At 40.5% G+C, this 17,486-nt stretch overlaps 1 protein-coding gene across 2 annotated transcripts in view; it reads right to left on the reverse strand.

Moving 5' to 3' along the window:
• Window positions 1–1,892: 1,892 nt before the first annotated feature.
• Window positions 1,893–17,486, reverse strand: part of ITGA6 (integrin subunit alpha 6) — a 144,172-nt gene continuing 128,578 nt past the window's right edge. Inside the window, exons 21-26 of one of the 2 annotated variants that reach the window (XM_082260298.1) lie at window positions 16,752–16,853; window positions 14,094–14,204; window positions 13,902–14,000; window positions 12,198–12,323; window positions 9,107–9,238; window positions 2,323–2,457 (exon numbers count right to left, since the gene is read on the reverse strand). In XM_082260298.1, the coding sequence (XP_082116424.1) occupies window positions 9,131–9,238; window positions 12,198–12,323; window positions 13,902–14,000; window positions 14,094–14,204; window positions 16,752–16,853 (546 nt within the window). In that variant the 3' untranslated portion in view covers window positions 2,323–2,457; window positions 9,107–9,130. Of the gene's footprint in view, window positions 2,458–9,106; window positions 9,239–12,197; window positions 12,324–13,901; window positions 14,001–14,093; window positions 14,205–16,751; window positions 16,854–17,486 lie in introns of both variants that reach the window. The other variant, XM_082260297.1, reaches the window with a different exon arrangement.

A 17,486-nucleotide genomic window follows, 5' to 3' on the forward strand; every position in this document is an offset into this window, starting at 1 on the left:
CCATGTGGAGCACCTCTATTCATTCTGCACTCATTTATTTATCTGTGCCCTTTTTCTTTTTGCTCTTTATTGAGCAGTTATCGCAAAATTCCCATTGATACACAGTTTAAGGCCTACAGATCCACATTTACAAAAGATGTAGTCAGCTGAGACATTGCGGGAACCTTCCCCTTGATTAGAAATAGCATTTGATATATACATATCACAGTATTTACAAACACAGCACATAAACTACTCTACCGCCAAAATGTAAAAAAAAAAGGCAGTGTGGCAACTACAGAAATACATAGGCACAACATAGGTAGCTATACAGTTTTAGTCCCGAGTAGTGTATTACGGCATCTGGCTAGTAACAAAAAGATAAAACACTGAATTGCACTGAAACTGTCCGAAGTTTAACATTTTCCTTATTTAAATTTGCTATACTTTCCAAAATACAAGAAATAATTTGAAGCAACAAATATACATATATGAATGAAGCCTGTCCGTGTATTAGGAACTTTGGAATTGTTGAGCACCTTAGTTATAACAGTGTAGATCAATCAACAGACTTTAATCCAAAAAATGAGCCAGAATGTAGTAACCAGCTTTTCCCTTTCATTTTCCCAGTGCAGAATAGGGAAAATAAAAGGGAGACAGTGATTGGCTGCTATAGTATCAGTTTTTCCTTTTGGCAAAAAAAATTGCAATAAATACCGTGAAGGTTAAGCTATATACAAATGAAAAATGATGCACTGGTTGCAAGATTTGCAAAAAAAAAATAAAAATTTGCGCAGAATGACACCGTATTGCACATTTGTTTCAGTGTTTACACATAAATGATTTAGCAGGCACTAAATCTGCTTGCATACTTGCCAGCATTTTAAAAGCAAAAATTTAAGCTACTTGAAACCCCTCCCCAAATCTGAATGCAGTCCTGTCCGGATATTCCCACATGCCTTTTGGTTTTCCTAAAATCCACCCCTCCCCCACAGAAGCTAGTAATGGGGGAGATTTGATGGGTATGCACCAGGATTGTATACTTGAGCAAGGAGTGTATTTTTGTTGCATATGAATTTATTCAACAAGGCAAAGCTTATCCTGAAAAGTGCAACAAGTGACAGCAACGATTCAGAGATAATTTTTCAGTTACCCTCTTAATCCCTCTGTTGGTGATCCAAAAGCTATTACTTTTTGTATGATTTACCCCACTCCTATTTAGATTGTAAGCTCTCATGAAGAGGACTCTGCTAACCCTCTTGTCTTGAATTCTTTTGTAACTGTCCCCTTTAATTTCGTAAAGTGCTGCACAAACCGTTGGCATTATATAAATCCTGTATAAAAATAAATATTTGATTGGTTGCTATGAGCCTCTGCCTTAGTGAATAATAAATGAACGTATAATTAAACAATAGTTTTCAATGTTATGCAATACTTTGAAGGTGCTCCTTACATACAAGGAATTAAAAGGCACGCAGGACAAGGCCAGTTGACTACTAAGATTGCCTAAGTCAAAAAACAAAGGTCTGCATTGTTAGCTGTTTTAAAGAATTGAATGTTTTTGCATAGGCAACAGTAGAGTATCACATCATTTTTTGATTGCTTACTTTCTCAATGGCACAAAAAGCTGCTTTTAAGGCAGAATGATCACAGGTCTTCTCAGACTAAAGGTACCCATAGGCACTGCAAAACTGTTGTCTAATAATTCTGGGTAGAAGCAGTCATAATTGATCATTTAAAGGCACCACCAGTGAAGCAGTAGTCTATTAGCTGTGCTGAAATATTTGCTCAATGGCCATTTTTTTTTTCCAGTGCATGCACAGCCTATACGCTCTTAAAAGACACAAGAATGCATGGAAATTTTCAGTTGATAGATAAAAATAAAATTCAGCAATCTGATGTTTTATTGCAGATCTGCCGCTGTTTGGTGCCCATAAATACCTTTAGAAAGAGTCATTGCTTTTCCTATAATCAATAGTTCAGTGGCTGCTTCCATGTTTATTGCATAATTACAGCACAACAATAAAATGAACACCCCTTCCTCACGCGGCATACACCTCTAAAACTACTTGATGCAAAGAAACAACCGTTACATGTCCATTAGCACAATGGCTTCAACCAATGTTTCACTTTCTATTCCATTTTGTTTAAGGTCTCCAATTGAGGTTTCACTGTGCAAGTCTTGACTGCCTTGGGAGTAGAAACAATATCCGAAGACGATTCAAGTTAAAGCCTGTCGCCTGGAGCCGTCATTCAATTAACATCCATTATTTAAAAAAAAAAAATAAAAAAATGAGAGCACAATAAAAAACATTCCTAGGAATAACTTTCATTTTCATTCCAGTTGGTGACCCATTGCTTTTTTTCACTGTTTTGTTTATTTTTTCCATCTTCAAATTGGCGTTCTTCTTTGGGAATTCGTACAGCATGGTATCGTGGGACACTATCATCGTACCTGGAACGTTTAAAAAATCCAAACTGCAAAAAGAAGGACATAAATTATGTCAGAATCTGAGCCTAGTTAAGGGTCATTAAAGAGAACTTGCCACCATTTGGCTTATGAATACAATTGAATATAGAGTCTTCAATTATTAGACTTATGCAATCCCAACCATTATTTAACTCCACCTATTTTTTCTGGGGATGATTTAGGGCTGGGATACCCCCTGGGATCTGACATTTGCTGCCTTGGTAACTGCCCACCCCCATGCTAACAGCACACGATGTTTCCCAGCTCCTGAGTGTGTAAAAAAGTGTCATAGTCGAACCGAACTAAGCCCCTTGATTTAATGAACTATAGGCAAATATTTTTTCCATTTTAGATAGAGCAAGGGAGGGTTATAACCCCTGTAAGATTTTTTTCTTGCCATCCTTGTCCCATTGCAAGATCTCCCTTCATTTCCTGTCCTATAGCCAAACAGGAAGTGAGAGGAAATTCCTGCAAATTAAGGGCTCTTTCACACGGGCGGTCCGATCAGATCCGCCTGTCAGTTTTTTAGGCGGATCTGATCGGATCCTCCATGCAGCTCTATGGGGCAGCGGATGTCAGCGGAGACACCTCCGCTGACACCCGCTGCCATCCGCATCCGATCCTGTGCGTGAAATCTGGACGGATGGAAACCCTATTTTCCCATCCGTTCAGTAATCGGATCGGATCGGATCTGATGAGAGCGGACAGGCGGTCCGCTCTCATCCGATCCCCCATAGAGGGCAGCGGGTCCTGAGACACCTCCCTCTCCGCTCTGCAAGCGGAGACGGAGCTGTCATCCGCCGGCTCAGCGGGGATCGCAGATCGATCCTCGCTGAGCAACACGGATCCGCCTACGGAGGCGGACCGTGTGAAAGAGCCCTAAGGGAATTCCTTGGGGTCCCCTAGGTCACCAGAACTAGTGTCCTCATCGGAAGAATTCCCCTCTTATTTTTCTAGGGACAACCCAAAATTTTCTTTTGCGTTCACTTTCAAAAATAATGGTAAACAGGACAAATAGAGAGTGTGAATCTCCTTAACAGGGGCACAGACATAAAAAAAAAAAAACGGCAAGCATTATAATCCCTATGCACTCTATCCAAAACTAACAAAAAAAAGTTTTGCCTTTAGGTACACTTCAATGGTTTTCTAATACAGTTACATTCAAGGCATGACAGCTGTCACAGCTGCTTGAGGTCTCAAATGAACTGTCAAGACATTAAGTGGTTGGTGTCATATATGAGCGCATGTGCAGCATAATGGCAACTGCAGCTCAAACAGAGGCTAAGATGGCAGATTCTTGGCTGAACGGGATAGGAGGGTTAAGTTCTGATTTAGAAGGAATGTAAAAAAAAAAGAACTGTAGAGTTCTGTTTTTCTACAGTATTAGGCTGGCCATATAGTAGCAGATTTTCCAACATTCATATCAACATTCATACAAAAATTCTCCCTACATTAGATGTCTTGTTGAATGTTGTTCAAATGATTTCATTTGCTTTTAACACTCAATTTTAAAACAAATGGACTTTTCTGAAAGAAAACTACATACACTGCTAGAAATTCGAATTTTTGAATTATAAAAAAATTCCCATCCTGCTCCTTTGAATTTCTCCATCATTATGGTCAAAAATTAAGGTCAATTTGACCCCACTAAGAATTAAAAATATAAACAAACATTCTTAAAATTAAATCTGCTAGTGTATGGCCAGCTTTAGATAGGGTACTGTATGTGTGTGCTTTAACACAGGAAGTTCCTATAACAGCAACTGTCACACCACAATGGAGTCTGCAGCTCCGACTTGCACCTCTGAAAAGTAAAGTAAAAAAAGGGAGGTATATTGTAAAGCTTTCATACTGTATGCACAAGTATAATAATTTAAGATTCATTTTCTTGTATCAGCACCATCAAGACTGGTTCTCTTCATAATGGAAAATCACCTTTCTAACATGTAATACCTTAAGACAGGGCAGTGAAATAAACTCTGTAAATGGCATTCATTACTTATAATCTTTTGTTATGTTCACACAAACTGTTGAAATTTGAATTGTGCTCAGAGGGGAATTTTCACATTTGGCTGGTAGCCAGCTTGTTGATAAAACCTAGATGATAATAAAATGGAATGTGTGCTAAGACTCAACATTTCTTACGTTTACAGCTCCTACATGAAAAGACAATACATGTGAACATTTACTCAGAGGATGCTCAAAGCGGCATTAAACCCAAAAACAAAAATGTATTATATTGCAGCTTACCAGTTCTTAGTCGTGGTGGCTGCATTTGGTTTCTTTTTTTTTCCCCCTTTATTTTCACCTGGTGATCCTGATAGCAAGTCTGCCTAAAAGACCAAGCTATCTAGCAAAGGTGGCAGTTAGAGGGTTGAGACAAACCATTTAACACTGACAGGAAGGCTTATAATGGCCTGCATTTATGTAAAACCTTTATCCCAAAAGGAATACTGTTGTTGTAGCTGTATTAGCTGGAGTTCAGCATTGGTTAGTTAAAGATGAGCTCCAGGCTTCACCCAAAAAAATGAAAAGTCAGCAGCTACAAATACTTTTACTATTAGGGCACTTACCTGTCCAGACATCCAGTGATGTCCTCACCCAAGCCGATTATTCAATCGACTATCAGGTGCTGGCACCGCCATCCTGACTGGGAGAAACTGGCAGCGAAGCCTTGTGGCTTCACAGCCGATTTAGTATTGCACATGTGCAAAGCACGCTGTGTGCTTTGTGAATGAGCCGTAGTCTTCTGGGACCTGTGAAGTGTCCCAGAAGGCTGCAGGGGAAGAGGGGGGGGGGGGGGTTGTCAAAACCAGGTATCTGTTCCCCCCCCCCCCCCCAAAAGGTGCCAAACATGGCAGCGGAGGCAGGGAGGAGGCAGACAAGCGGAGCTTCCCCATTTGGGTGGAGCTCCGCTTTAAGTCCATCTAAACCTTCTAGTCCAGTGGACCTAAGGCTAACCATACACGTTACAATCTGACCATACAGTTTTTGTACAATCAACGTTAGATCTACCAAAACTATGACAATCCTAAATAATTTAATCAATCTGTATACTGTACATCCAGGAGACTGTACAATCAGACTGTAAAGTGCTGAGTTTTACTCTCTCCCAAGACTGACTATGATGCTGTGCAAAGATGTCTCTGTTGCTCCTCCAGACACCCTAAGACAGAAAGTGTGTTACTGACTGGATCACCAGGTGAAAATAAATGAAAAAAAAAAAAGAAGAAAACTGATGCAGCCACCACGTTTAGGAATTGGTAAGCTACAATATACTATGTTTTTGTTTTTTGGTTTAATACCACTTTCATTTTGTACAGGCATGAGTAATAATAAGTAATGAAAGCAATTTCAAAAGTCATCTCAATGACCTGCTTTACAAGCTGCTAAACCTGGAGAAAAATGAAATAATAATATTACCAATACACTGTTAAATGCAATTTCTTTTTTTATTAGAAAAAGACAGAAGAGCAAATTACCAGACCCAAGGAGGTAGTAGATAGCAGAAGGAATGAGGTATCACTTATGCAGGATAACAAGTAGGAATATTTGGAAAGAACAGGCCCATAAAGCAGAGGAGTTATTATTACATGGGACAAGTAGATATGTATTTGTGCTCTGTATAACTATAAGCACACCTAAACAATATAGTTGTAGGATCCTTAGAACAGATAATATGAAAACATACATTCTACTAGCATAGTAGCTGCCAATAGTTTGTGAGATGTCATTTGAGGAGACTTGGCATCCTATATAATCATTACTATATTAGTCAATTCAGTCGCTGTTCCAAATGAATTGTAATGTAATACCAATTTATATACATGTATATACCTGCTGAAATCCCAGAGGTTTCCTGCATAATTAAAATAGGCTCCTGCCTATGTGATGTCCTAGTAAACACCTACATGCTGTATGTACTGTATATGGGTAGAGGCACTAAGGGAGATCCCTGTGTATTATGGAGTAACTGAGAAAGATCCCTGTGTATGTATGGAGGGATTGAGGAGTACTCATGTGTATACACAGAAGATCTGAGGAGGACCCTATCTATAGGTAGAGGAATTAATTACTGAGCATCCATGTGTACTGGTGGAGGAATCGAGGAAAGCCTATGTGCAAAGGTGAAGGAATTTAGGAAGACATATTTGTTTTGGTAGGGACAATTCATGGGAGGGATTATGAATACATATAAATATAGACTGATGAACTGAAAAGGATACTGTATATGCTTATGGAAAGAGGAGAGTCTATGAGTAAGTGAAAATAAACCAATAAGGACTCATGTGCTTGGGTGACAGGATTAAGGAGGGACCACGTGTATGGGTCCAGGAAAGATGAGGGACCAATGTCTATGAGTGGAGGCATGCATGGTTAGCATGATGCAAGTAGTCCAATGTATACAGATGGAAGGATAACATTTTTTCATTGTATATAGGTGAAGGGATAAGTGAGGGCCCATGTATATGGATAGAGAGCGATGGCCAAGGACCAGTCTGTAATGTTTTTAGGTATGAAGGAACGCCAGTGTTTATAGAAGGAGAGATATACGAGGACCCATGTATATGGGCAAAGGGATGAAGGAGGGCCCACGTTTATGGATAGAGGGATGATGGAGGACCTATGTGTATAAGTGAAGGCAGTGGCGGCCGGTGCCTTGGGGGCGCAGGGGCGCCGCCCCCCCATCCATGCGTCCAGCCCCCTAATCTGCATGTGGGGCGCCAGACGCATGGAGTTCAATGGGGCTTTTTTTTTTTTTTTTTAGTCACCTGATTAGAGCAAGAGGCTCTAATAGGCTTCAGCAAAGGGTGAGCCCGGGGCGCAGATCAGTGCGCCCCGAGCCCACCCATTGTGTGACAATTGTGAATGAAAATTTGCTATTGTCACACGGATCCTCCTCCTGGCCAATCAGGAAGCGGGTCCTACCGCTACCTGATTGACCGAAAGGCAAACCCCATGCCATTGGCCGAGGAGGAGGCAGGAGGACTGAGGACTCGAGGAGACGCCGGTGGACTGAGGAGAAGCCGTCGCTGCCTGAGGTAAGTGCACTGGTCTCGCGCGGGGGGGGGGCCCGCTTACGCTGGTCACTCTGCATTGAAAGGGGGCACGATGATCTTTGTATTGAAAGGGGGCACAATGATCTCTCTGCATTGAAAGGGGGCACGCTGGTGATTCTGCATTGAAAGGGGGCACGCTGGTGATTCTGCATTGAAAGGGGGCACGATGATCTCTGCATTGAAGGGGGCACGCTGGCATCTCTGCATTGAAAGGGGACACGCAGCCATCTCTGCATTGAAAGGGGGCACGCTGGTCTCTCTACATTGAAAGAGGGCATGCTGGTGATTCTGCATTTTAAGGGGGCACGCTGGCATCTCTGCATTGAAAGGGGGCACGCTGGTATCTCTGCATTGAAAGGGGGCACGCTGGTGATTCTGCATTGAAAGGGGGGACGCTGGTGATTCTGCATTGGAAGGGGGCACACTGGCATCTCTGTATTGAAGGGGTGAACACTGGTCTCTCTGCATTGAAAGAGGGCACGCTGGCATCTCTGCATTGAAAGTGGGCACACCGGTCTCTGTGCATTGAAAGGGGGCACGCTGGTCTCTGTGCATTGAAAGGGGGCACGCTGGTCACTCTGCATTGAAAGGGGGCACGCTATACCTTAATTACTGAAGGCCCCTTTCACACTTTTGTGACCTCAAAGTCATGCAATTTTTTACAGCGTCTTTTGCCGCAAAGCAATGCCCCCCCAAAAATTTTGAGCAACAGCCGCCACTGGGTGAAGGGATGCAGTAGGACCCACATGCATGGGCTGGAGAGATGAAAGAGGGATCATGAGTATGGGGAGGGGGGGGGGGGATAAAGGAGGACCCTTGTGTATAGGTAAAGAGATGATGAAGAACCTATGAATATGGATGGGGAAGTGAAGGAGGATGATGTGTATGGGTGGAGAGATGAAGAAGGGCCCATGTGTAGAGGTAAAGGGATGAAGAAGAACCCCTTTGTATAGCTGGAGGGATAACAAAGGGCCCATATGTGTAGATAGAGGGGTAAAGAAGGATGGGTGTAGGAATATAAAATAGACCATATCTATGGGTGGAAGGATGGAAAAGGATCTACAGTATGTTTATGGGCCTTTTCTAAAGAGATTGTATCAAGCAATTCTATCTGCGCCCATGTTCCGCACTTTAGCTGCATCTAAACTTTGAATCACCATTCTATTACCATGTCAAATTCAATGCACATTAAAACATTTGGAAATTAAAACTACACATTGTTATTAGCTTCACTCTAATACAAAGTACACAAAGATGTAAAGAGTTAATCTTGCCATGACATTATGTTCGCTCTTAACCTGATTTCTTTACACTTTGGCAGATGAAACACCTAGTCCACACCATCAAATTACATTTTAGAAGAAAGAAGTGTTAGTATGAATTGTTTAGTAATTTTACATGCATGAGTAGAAGTCTGAACTGGCTGTAAATAAAATCTACGCAAGTTTCTGAATTCTCTCAGAAAGGCAAAGCACAGCAAAGATATGCATTCCGCTGATTATCAAAGATACCCATAGCACAAGCAGCTGATATGTTAAATTTGAAGACCTTGCAGCCATACCAACACCCATAAGCTATGATTGAAACAATCAATTACCAAATCACAGAACGCTGATCAATACTATGCGTCAGATGTCAGCCTCTCTTTATCAGATGGCTGAGTATGGATTTCTGCTTTGTGATATGCTGCATCATACTGGTCTTGCTTGCTTCTCTTGAAGAAGCCACACTACAAAGAATCAAGGTGATTAGATTGCATCGTATGATTTTTCAATGATTGGTGAAAGGAAACATACAAAATAAAAAACATCAGTTAACACAATATGTCAAGATAAAATTGTGTCGCCTACACAGCTCAAAAGCAGATTTCTCAGGGACTGCACAAATAAGCATCTTAACCATTCAGTAACATCACCAATGAGGTGCCATTAGTGTACATCATGAGTTGTGAATATTTCCATGTCTTAGAATGCCTGCTTTTGCTATGCGTAAATGACACATGAACTTTGTAATTATATTTTTTTTTAAATCTTCAGTTAAAATGGATGAACCAAACATGGCAATCTGCACATGATAAATGATGGGACCACAAATAGGTAATACCCTACACCATCACATAAACTGTACATTTCACTTTCAGATTGCTCAGCATCTACCACATATTGATGGTAAGTTAAAAAATGAGAGATAGAAGGTTACTGTAAAATTGGTGATAAATGGCATGATCATTTTAGACAAGATTAATATCTTGGTGGTGATGAACAGTGTTAAGGTAGCAGTTCTGTTAAAATTTTTTACTTTACCCGCTTGACGACTAGCCGCCATAGTTTTACTGCAGCAGGTTGGCTCTGTCCCGCAAAACGACGTACCTGTACGTCTCTTCGCGGGACCACTAGCCATTGGCCACAGGAGTAACCAATCAGTGGGTCCGGTGGCTGCGATTGCCGCCGGGCACCCGTGATTGCTCCCTGTGGAGACAGAACGGCACCACTGTAAACACGGCAGACCGCTGTTCTGTCAGTTATGAACACAGGGATCCTGTGTTCCTCTTATTTAGGAACAGCCCCCCCCCCCCCCCACAGTTATACAGCACCCCCTAGGGACACATTAAACCCTTTGATCGCCCCTGGTGTTAACCCCTTCCCTGCCAGTGTCATTATTACAGTAACAGTGCATATCGTTAGCACTAATTACTGTAGTAATGTCACTGGTCCCCCCAAAAGTGTAAAAAAATGTCAGTTAGGTGTCCGATCTGTTCGCCGTAATGTTGGAGTCCCGCTAAAAACTGCTGATCGCCGCCATTACTAGTAAAAATAAAAAAATTAAAAAAATGACATAAACCTTTCCCCTAGTTTGTAGACACGATAACTTTTGCGCAAACCAATTTAATACACTTATTGGGATTTTTTTTTACCAAAAATATGTAGCAGAATACAAATTGGCATTAAATGATGAAAAAATTTGATTTTTAAAATTTTTTTTATTGGAAATGTTTTATAGCAGAAAGTAAAAAATATATATAAATTTTTTTCAGAATTGACGCTCTTTTTTTGCTTATAGCGCAAAAATAAAAATCACAGAGGTGATCAAATACCCCCAAAAGAAAGCTCTATTTGTGGGGAAAAAAAAGACATCAATTTTATTTGGGTACAGCGTCGCACGACCGCACAACCGCACAATTGTCTGTTAAAATAACGCAGTGCCGAATCGCAAAAACGGCCGGGTCATTAAGGGGGTAAAACCTTCCTGTCCAGAAGTGGTTAAAGTGTACTTGTCAGGAAGATCGGAATGAACATACTAGCAGCAGGGCAAAAAACTTGAGCAAAATACCTTTAGAAATCTTCAGACTGATTTCTGTGCTGCTGGGGGATCCTAGAACAGGGACTTTCAGGACAAACAGTAATAAAAACCTGGAAGGTTTTACTTTTTTTCCCCTGCTCACTAAAATATGTTTTCATTGCAGTCTCAGACCCCATTAGAGATTTGTGACTTTGACTTCACTTTAACTTACTTTGTCACTTTGACTGGAACTGGAAGTAATTTTTTCTAGTGGGGACATAGACAGCAAAAAAATCCTGATAGAGCTTTAAAAACATCCTACTCTATCCAAATAATGAGCAATCTCACAAGCCAATAGTGAGGAGAGATAGCAGGAGAAGCAAAGGGGTCCATTTACTAAAGGTAAATAGACTGTGCACTTTGCAAAGTGCAGTTGCACGCTGCAAAAGCAGTGGCTCCGGAGCTTAGAAAATGAGCAAAAGCTTTGCTTACTTCCATCGTCCAATCATGTGCAAGCAAAAATGCTTTTTTTTTTTCCCTTGCAGGTGATTGGGTATTCTTTGCAAAGTGAAGCTTTACCTCATATACTAAGCTCTGGAGCAACTGCACCTTTGCAAAGTGCACAGTCTATTTGTCTCTACCTCGACCCCAAAGTGTTGACTTGCTAAATGAAGTCAGAGTTTCCATTGTAAAGCACTGTGGGTTTTAGGAATCCCAGGATTTGCTAAAATGCTACTACATAGACCGCTAGGAACCTGAGCATGAGTATTATAAAGTCCAGGTACAAAATAAATAGATATCTGTAACCAAAACTTATAGATATATTAGAACATTTTGGAACACCTGTCTTTTTTTTTGTTGGCTTACAGTGTGTCATTCTTGAGCTTTCCACTCCCTTCTTGTCCCAGAGACGCAATAGGAAATAGATAAAAATTTCTCTAAAGTGAGGGGAAATACCGTCTTAGATTTCTCCTTATCTACTGTGGCTTTCAAAACTGGTGACTAAGTTTTTTTTTTTTTTTTTGTAGCTTTCTTCACATGGGACTCTAATTGTGAGATATTCCCACCAGAAAACTCAAATTCCTAACTCTTCTGTCTGTCTTTTGTTGCCATTACAAAGCATGAAGTTTCATGCTTCCCCCAAAAAAATGAGTGTGGAATCCAATCATGGTGACCCTCAATGTTACATGGATAGATAAAGAAGCCTAAGACCTTTATGACCTCTGGAAATCTCATCACTGCGGTCTCCACAATGAGGAATTGGGTAAATTATTCAACCCACGAAAATTTAGTCAACACTAAAATATCAGTTGTAGGTGAAATAGGCCCTCAAGAGTGTAATGTTCTCAAAATGTAAATCCTTGGGTCAGGTGTGCAATGCATATGATTGTTAACTATTATATACTCACCTTCCATAAAATAAACACTACTAGTGCAAGCAATAAAATTCCAGAGAGTATGGCAAGCAGGATGATCCACCATGGTACTCCTGTATACTGCGCTTGCCTCTTCTCTGGGAAAACAGTAACACGCACCTGCACAGGGAGAAACACAGTGTTTGTCTTAATTTACTACGACTTTATTAGAAATTTATATTCATAGATTTTAAAGACTAAACTCTGATAGGCATAATTAAACTCACAGAAATAAATATTCTGAAAATAAACTTTCCCTGACTGTTTGTCCATTACTGTTTCACATACGTAAATTGAGGGCCTAGCCACATTTTCACACTATAGCAATGCATGGTAAAACTCACATTATAGCACACATCGCAGTAACACATGGCAAGATCAGTACAGTACAGATTACCTGCTCAGCAGTGCACTACAACAAACATGCATTTTGGTGTTCTGCATTAGAAATAAAAACTTCTACTTTTTTTTGGTGCATTACGGTGTTCTGCAAGTCAGTTCAACATGAGCAACATACACTATAACACAATGCATTAACCCAAGGAAGTGTGGGGAGTATGGTCTGAGCACTGAGAGGCTGACCCCCCCACCCCTTCAACCTCTGCAGCAATGCTGGCAGCACTCATACGTCTATTTCTCAAAGACAACCTCTGTATAAGACGCTGAGCACGTGCACTTCATTGGTTGACCATGACGAAGCCTGTTCTGGGTGGAATCTGTCCTGTTAGATCTCTGTATGGTCTTGGCCAGCTCAGTTTCAGGGTCTTGGCAATCTTCTTATAGTCTAGGCCATCTTTATGTAGAGCAAAAATTATTTTTTTCAGATCCTCAGAGAGTTCTTTGCCATGAGGTGCCATGGTGAACTTCCAGTGACCAGTATGAGAGTGAGAGCGATAACACCAAATTTAATACACCTGTTTCCCAGTCACACCTGAGACCTTGTAACACTAACGAGTCACATGACACCAGGAAGGGAAAATGGCTAATTGGGCCCAATTTGGACATTTTGACGTAGGGGTGTACTCACTTTTGTTGCCAGCGGTTTAGATATTAATGGCTATGTGTTGAATTATTTTGAGGGGACAGCAAATTTACACTGTTATACAAACTGTACACTCACTACCTTACATTGTAGCAAAGTGTCATTTCTTCAGTGTTGTCACATGATATATATAATAAAATATTTACAAAAATGTGGGGGGGGGGGGGTTCACTTTTGTGAGATACTGTATATATTTCTAATTTGACCAGTTATTTTAGATGTTATTAATATTACCAAAATATGTTAACATTTTAAAAACAATATCTCTATGTGTAGTTTGCAATTATGCGTGCACATGGGGCAGACATTTTTCTTATCACACATTCTTGCTATTCTTCCTTGATGTGCAGGAATCAATTTTCTTTGGTCTTTAGCTGTGTAAGTCGTTGGGTCAGCTCAAGCTATACTAAACAATAACTCTGTGGGAGGCTTATCCATTAGTTGGATTTTAACGTAGCAGATATTACAGATACAAGGACAACCTACAGATCTCTTTAGAAAACATCAGCATGAAAATAAAATGTAAAATCTGTGTCAAAAAATACTGCTAGGTGTATTTCACAATAATAATTTACAATGTGTCCTTCCTAAAGACCCAGTATAAATCTCATTAAAGCTTGTGAATACAATGAATTTATTTACATAATGTTATTTACCTGGTAACCCTCGTTTGACAATTTGATGTTCTCTGCTTGTGTATCAATACTGATGGAGGCTTTCACTAGAATGTCCAGATAATTCATCTTTGAATATTCCTGGTAGCAGAAAGGAAAATAACAATTAACTAAACTTACTCTATTGAAAATTGGAAATAATGTATACAGGGGGGAGGGGGGGGGGGGTGTTACCTCTATGAAGGTGCCATTCCATAGTCTTGACCGCACTTTAATCAATGCATTGATGTCCAGACCAGCAAGGGGACATCTAATTCTAACACATTTTGCATGGTTATTACAGTCCTACAATCAGAAAAGAGAGAATAAGTGATAACAATCATTAGCAAGGTTAGAAACTGTTTTATTTATGCCAACATAACATGAAATTAAATAAATAAAAATCAACTGAACAGTTTAGGTTTCCTATTAATGGCACTAGTAAATGTGATAGTTGATCTTATCATGATTTTTTATAGTAAAGGTATCAAAAGTGATGCAGGAAAAATGCAAGCAGTGAAGGTGCTACAAGTCTTGGAATATTTGCGTCTAATTTAATATATATATATATATATATATATATATATATATATATATATATATATATATATATATATATATCAAGTCCTTTACAGAGATCATTTATTTAATAAGCATGTAGGGTCCTGGTGCCCAACCTGCAGCCATTTGGGACTTATTGTGCCACCCTTGGGCCCCTGCAGACAGTTGTCTGTTTTGGTGCTTACTAAGGCCCCATTCACACTAGTGCGACTTGTCCCGCGATTTTGGACCGCAAAATCGCATGACAAGTCGTTTTCCATTATTTTCATTAAGCCCCATTCATATCAGTGTGTTTTGAAGTCGCAACGACTTAGAACAGTTAGATTTTCCTCTTTTGTTCAAAATATCTTTTTTAAAACAGAGCTTGCTAAGAGAAATATCAAGTATTATTTTGGACAAAAAATGTGGAAGAATTGCCTTTTTATAGGCCAAGTCAATGCTTTCGCAACCAAAGTCATTGAAAGCACTGCTTTCTACAGTAATAGCAGTGGGACAGTCTCATGAAATGTCCTCACAAGCTCTGACTTCTGAATCATGCGCTCCAGTCTCCACCAACTCCTATAGAATGTTTGCTGCCGTTGACCATATCCAGTTGCAAGTCTTAGACAGCTTTCTGGAGCAATACGTTCCATGAATAATATGTGCGACCTTTTGGTGATGTAAGGGGTCTGCACTTAAGCTCCCATATCAAGTAAGTTGATCACCAGTGACATAAGTTATACACTCACCAGTCACTTTATTAGGTTCACTTGTTCAATTGCTTGGTAACACAAATTGCTAATCACCCAATCAAATGGCAGCAACTCGATGCATTTAGGCATCTAGACGTGATGAAGACGACTTGCTGAAGTTCAAACTGAGCATCAGAATGGGGAAGAAAGGGGATTTAAGTGGCTTTGAACGTGCCATGTTTGTTAGTTAATATCCAGTGAGCAGAAGTTGTGGGGACAAAAATGCCTTGTTGATGTCAGAGGAGAATGGGCAGGTTTGAGATGATAGAAAGGCAAGGTTGAAAACTAAGGTATGAAGACCACACCTGGTGACACCCCTGCCAGCTAAGAACAGGAAACTGAGGCTACAATTCGCACAGGCTCACCAAATTTGGACAAGAGAAGATTGGAAAAACGTTGCTTGGTCTGATGAGTCTCGATTTCAGATGCAACATTCAGATGGTAGGGTCAGAATTTGTCTTAAACAACATGAAAGCATGGATCCATCCTGCCTTGTATCAATGGCTCAGGCTGCTGGTGGTGGGGTCATGGTGTGAGGGATATTGGCACACTTTGGACCCCTTAGTACCAATTGAGTATCGTTTAAATGCCACGGCTCAAATGTCTCAGATGTCAGATTTGTCTCACATGTCACAAAGCTCAAATCATCTCACCACTGGTTTCTTGGACATGACAATGAGATCACTGTACTCAAATGAAAGTGCAAAGGAGTTGCTCTGGCGCTACCTCTAAGTGACAAGGTGTCACCTCAAACCATATGTGCCACAGAGTGATAAAATTAAAAGACAGTTGGTAAATAAATTAGTGCACATATAAAATAAATAAAATAAATATTATTCCATTTGTGGAAAAAGATTGCTTGTGCTGGATATAAAAACCAGTGTGAGAAGGTGCTCATGTGCAAATGCCAAAATAAATGAATAAATAAATAAATAAGCACTAGTGAAAATAGTGATGAAAATTTATTCCAAATATAAATTAATACAGTGCAGAAAAAAATTATATAGTGCCACTGGAAATAAATCAGTGTTAAATTATTAAGGGAATTCTTATAAAGTGCAAACAAAACAAGTGAAGAGAAATTCCCTATGTGTTGAAAAGGAAAAGTTGCATTCACTAGTGTGGCCACTAGATGTCGCAACTGATATACAACCTGTTTTGGTGGTATTCACTTGAATGGACTAGGCACAATTATAGAGGTTCCTTCTCTTCGGCGGGCAGACACACGCCAATCAATGTCATAGAATACAAGAGAAAGGGAACCCCATTTGTGCAGTAAATAACGTCTGCTGACGAAACGCGTAGGGCGGTGTCCATTGCGTCATACGTCACTTCCGGTTTTCGAGCATCCGACCGTGGAACGCGGAAGCTTCCCGGGGAGACCAAACTGATCACCAACAGCCTGCACCGTGAGTTTATCTATACTCGCTACTTTACCAGTACTTATTTACTGCACATATTATATTTCGCCTATGTCGGGAAATACAGGGACTTGCCACATGTTGCTAGTCCTTACAAATACATTTTATTACCTAAACAAGCATAGACTGGGACACCTTACCAATGTCATGTATTTCCTGTCAGAAAACAAGGAAAAGGATTTCTTATCCTCTTCAGGCTTCCTTTCTCCGATCTCCCGCCTACTCCGACCTTTTCCAGATTCCTGTCAGAAATAAAACAAAGCATGAACCTCAATGACATGGCTGACCCTTGCTATTATCACATATTTAGGGAGTCTATGTATAAAAACAATTTCTGTGTCAATGTGTATAGAGGAAGGGGAAGAGATCCCCTAAGTATTTTTCTCAGCAGACCGGATCTGATTGAAGGTAAGCGGGTGTAAAACGAACACAAGTTCTCCATTGGAATATATGCACTATTCAATCAGGCTTGCCTGATAATCTGACCTGATTGGGTCACCTGTGCTAAGGAGGCCTAAAGCCTAGTACACACTATTATTTTTTTTTTTTCGTTTAATCCACCAAGGTGATCGAAAAAAAACTGAAGAGCTCGGGAGGAGATCCTGTACTGACTATCTGACGTTAGTACAGCGATCTCCCCAGCTAAACGATTGTATTCTGGCAGGGAGACAGCCCAGCCAAAACACACCAGTCAGCACTCTCAGCCATTGGCTGAGATTACTGATCGGATGCTGATCGGCTGACCTTTTTTGGTCATGTCCCTTCAGACGTTTGGCTGGATTCTGTCGGACCGGCTGCCATACACACAGGCCAAATGTCGGCCTGTTTCTATTGCCTGATATTTGGCCCGTGTGTATGGCCCTTTACTTTCTTAA

The sequence above is a fragment of the Pelophylax lessonae genome, assembly GCF_965119305.1.
Source record: "Pelophylax lessonae genome assembly, chromosome: 6".
NCBI lineage: Eukaryota > Metazoa > Chordata > Amphibia > Anura > Ranidae > Pelophylax > Pelophylax lessonae.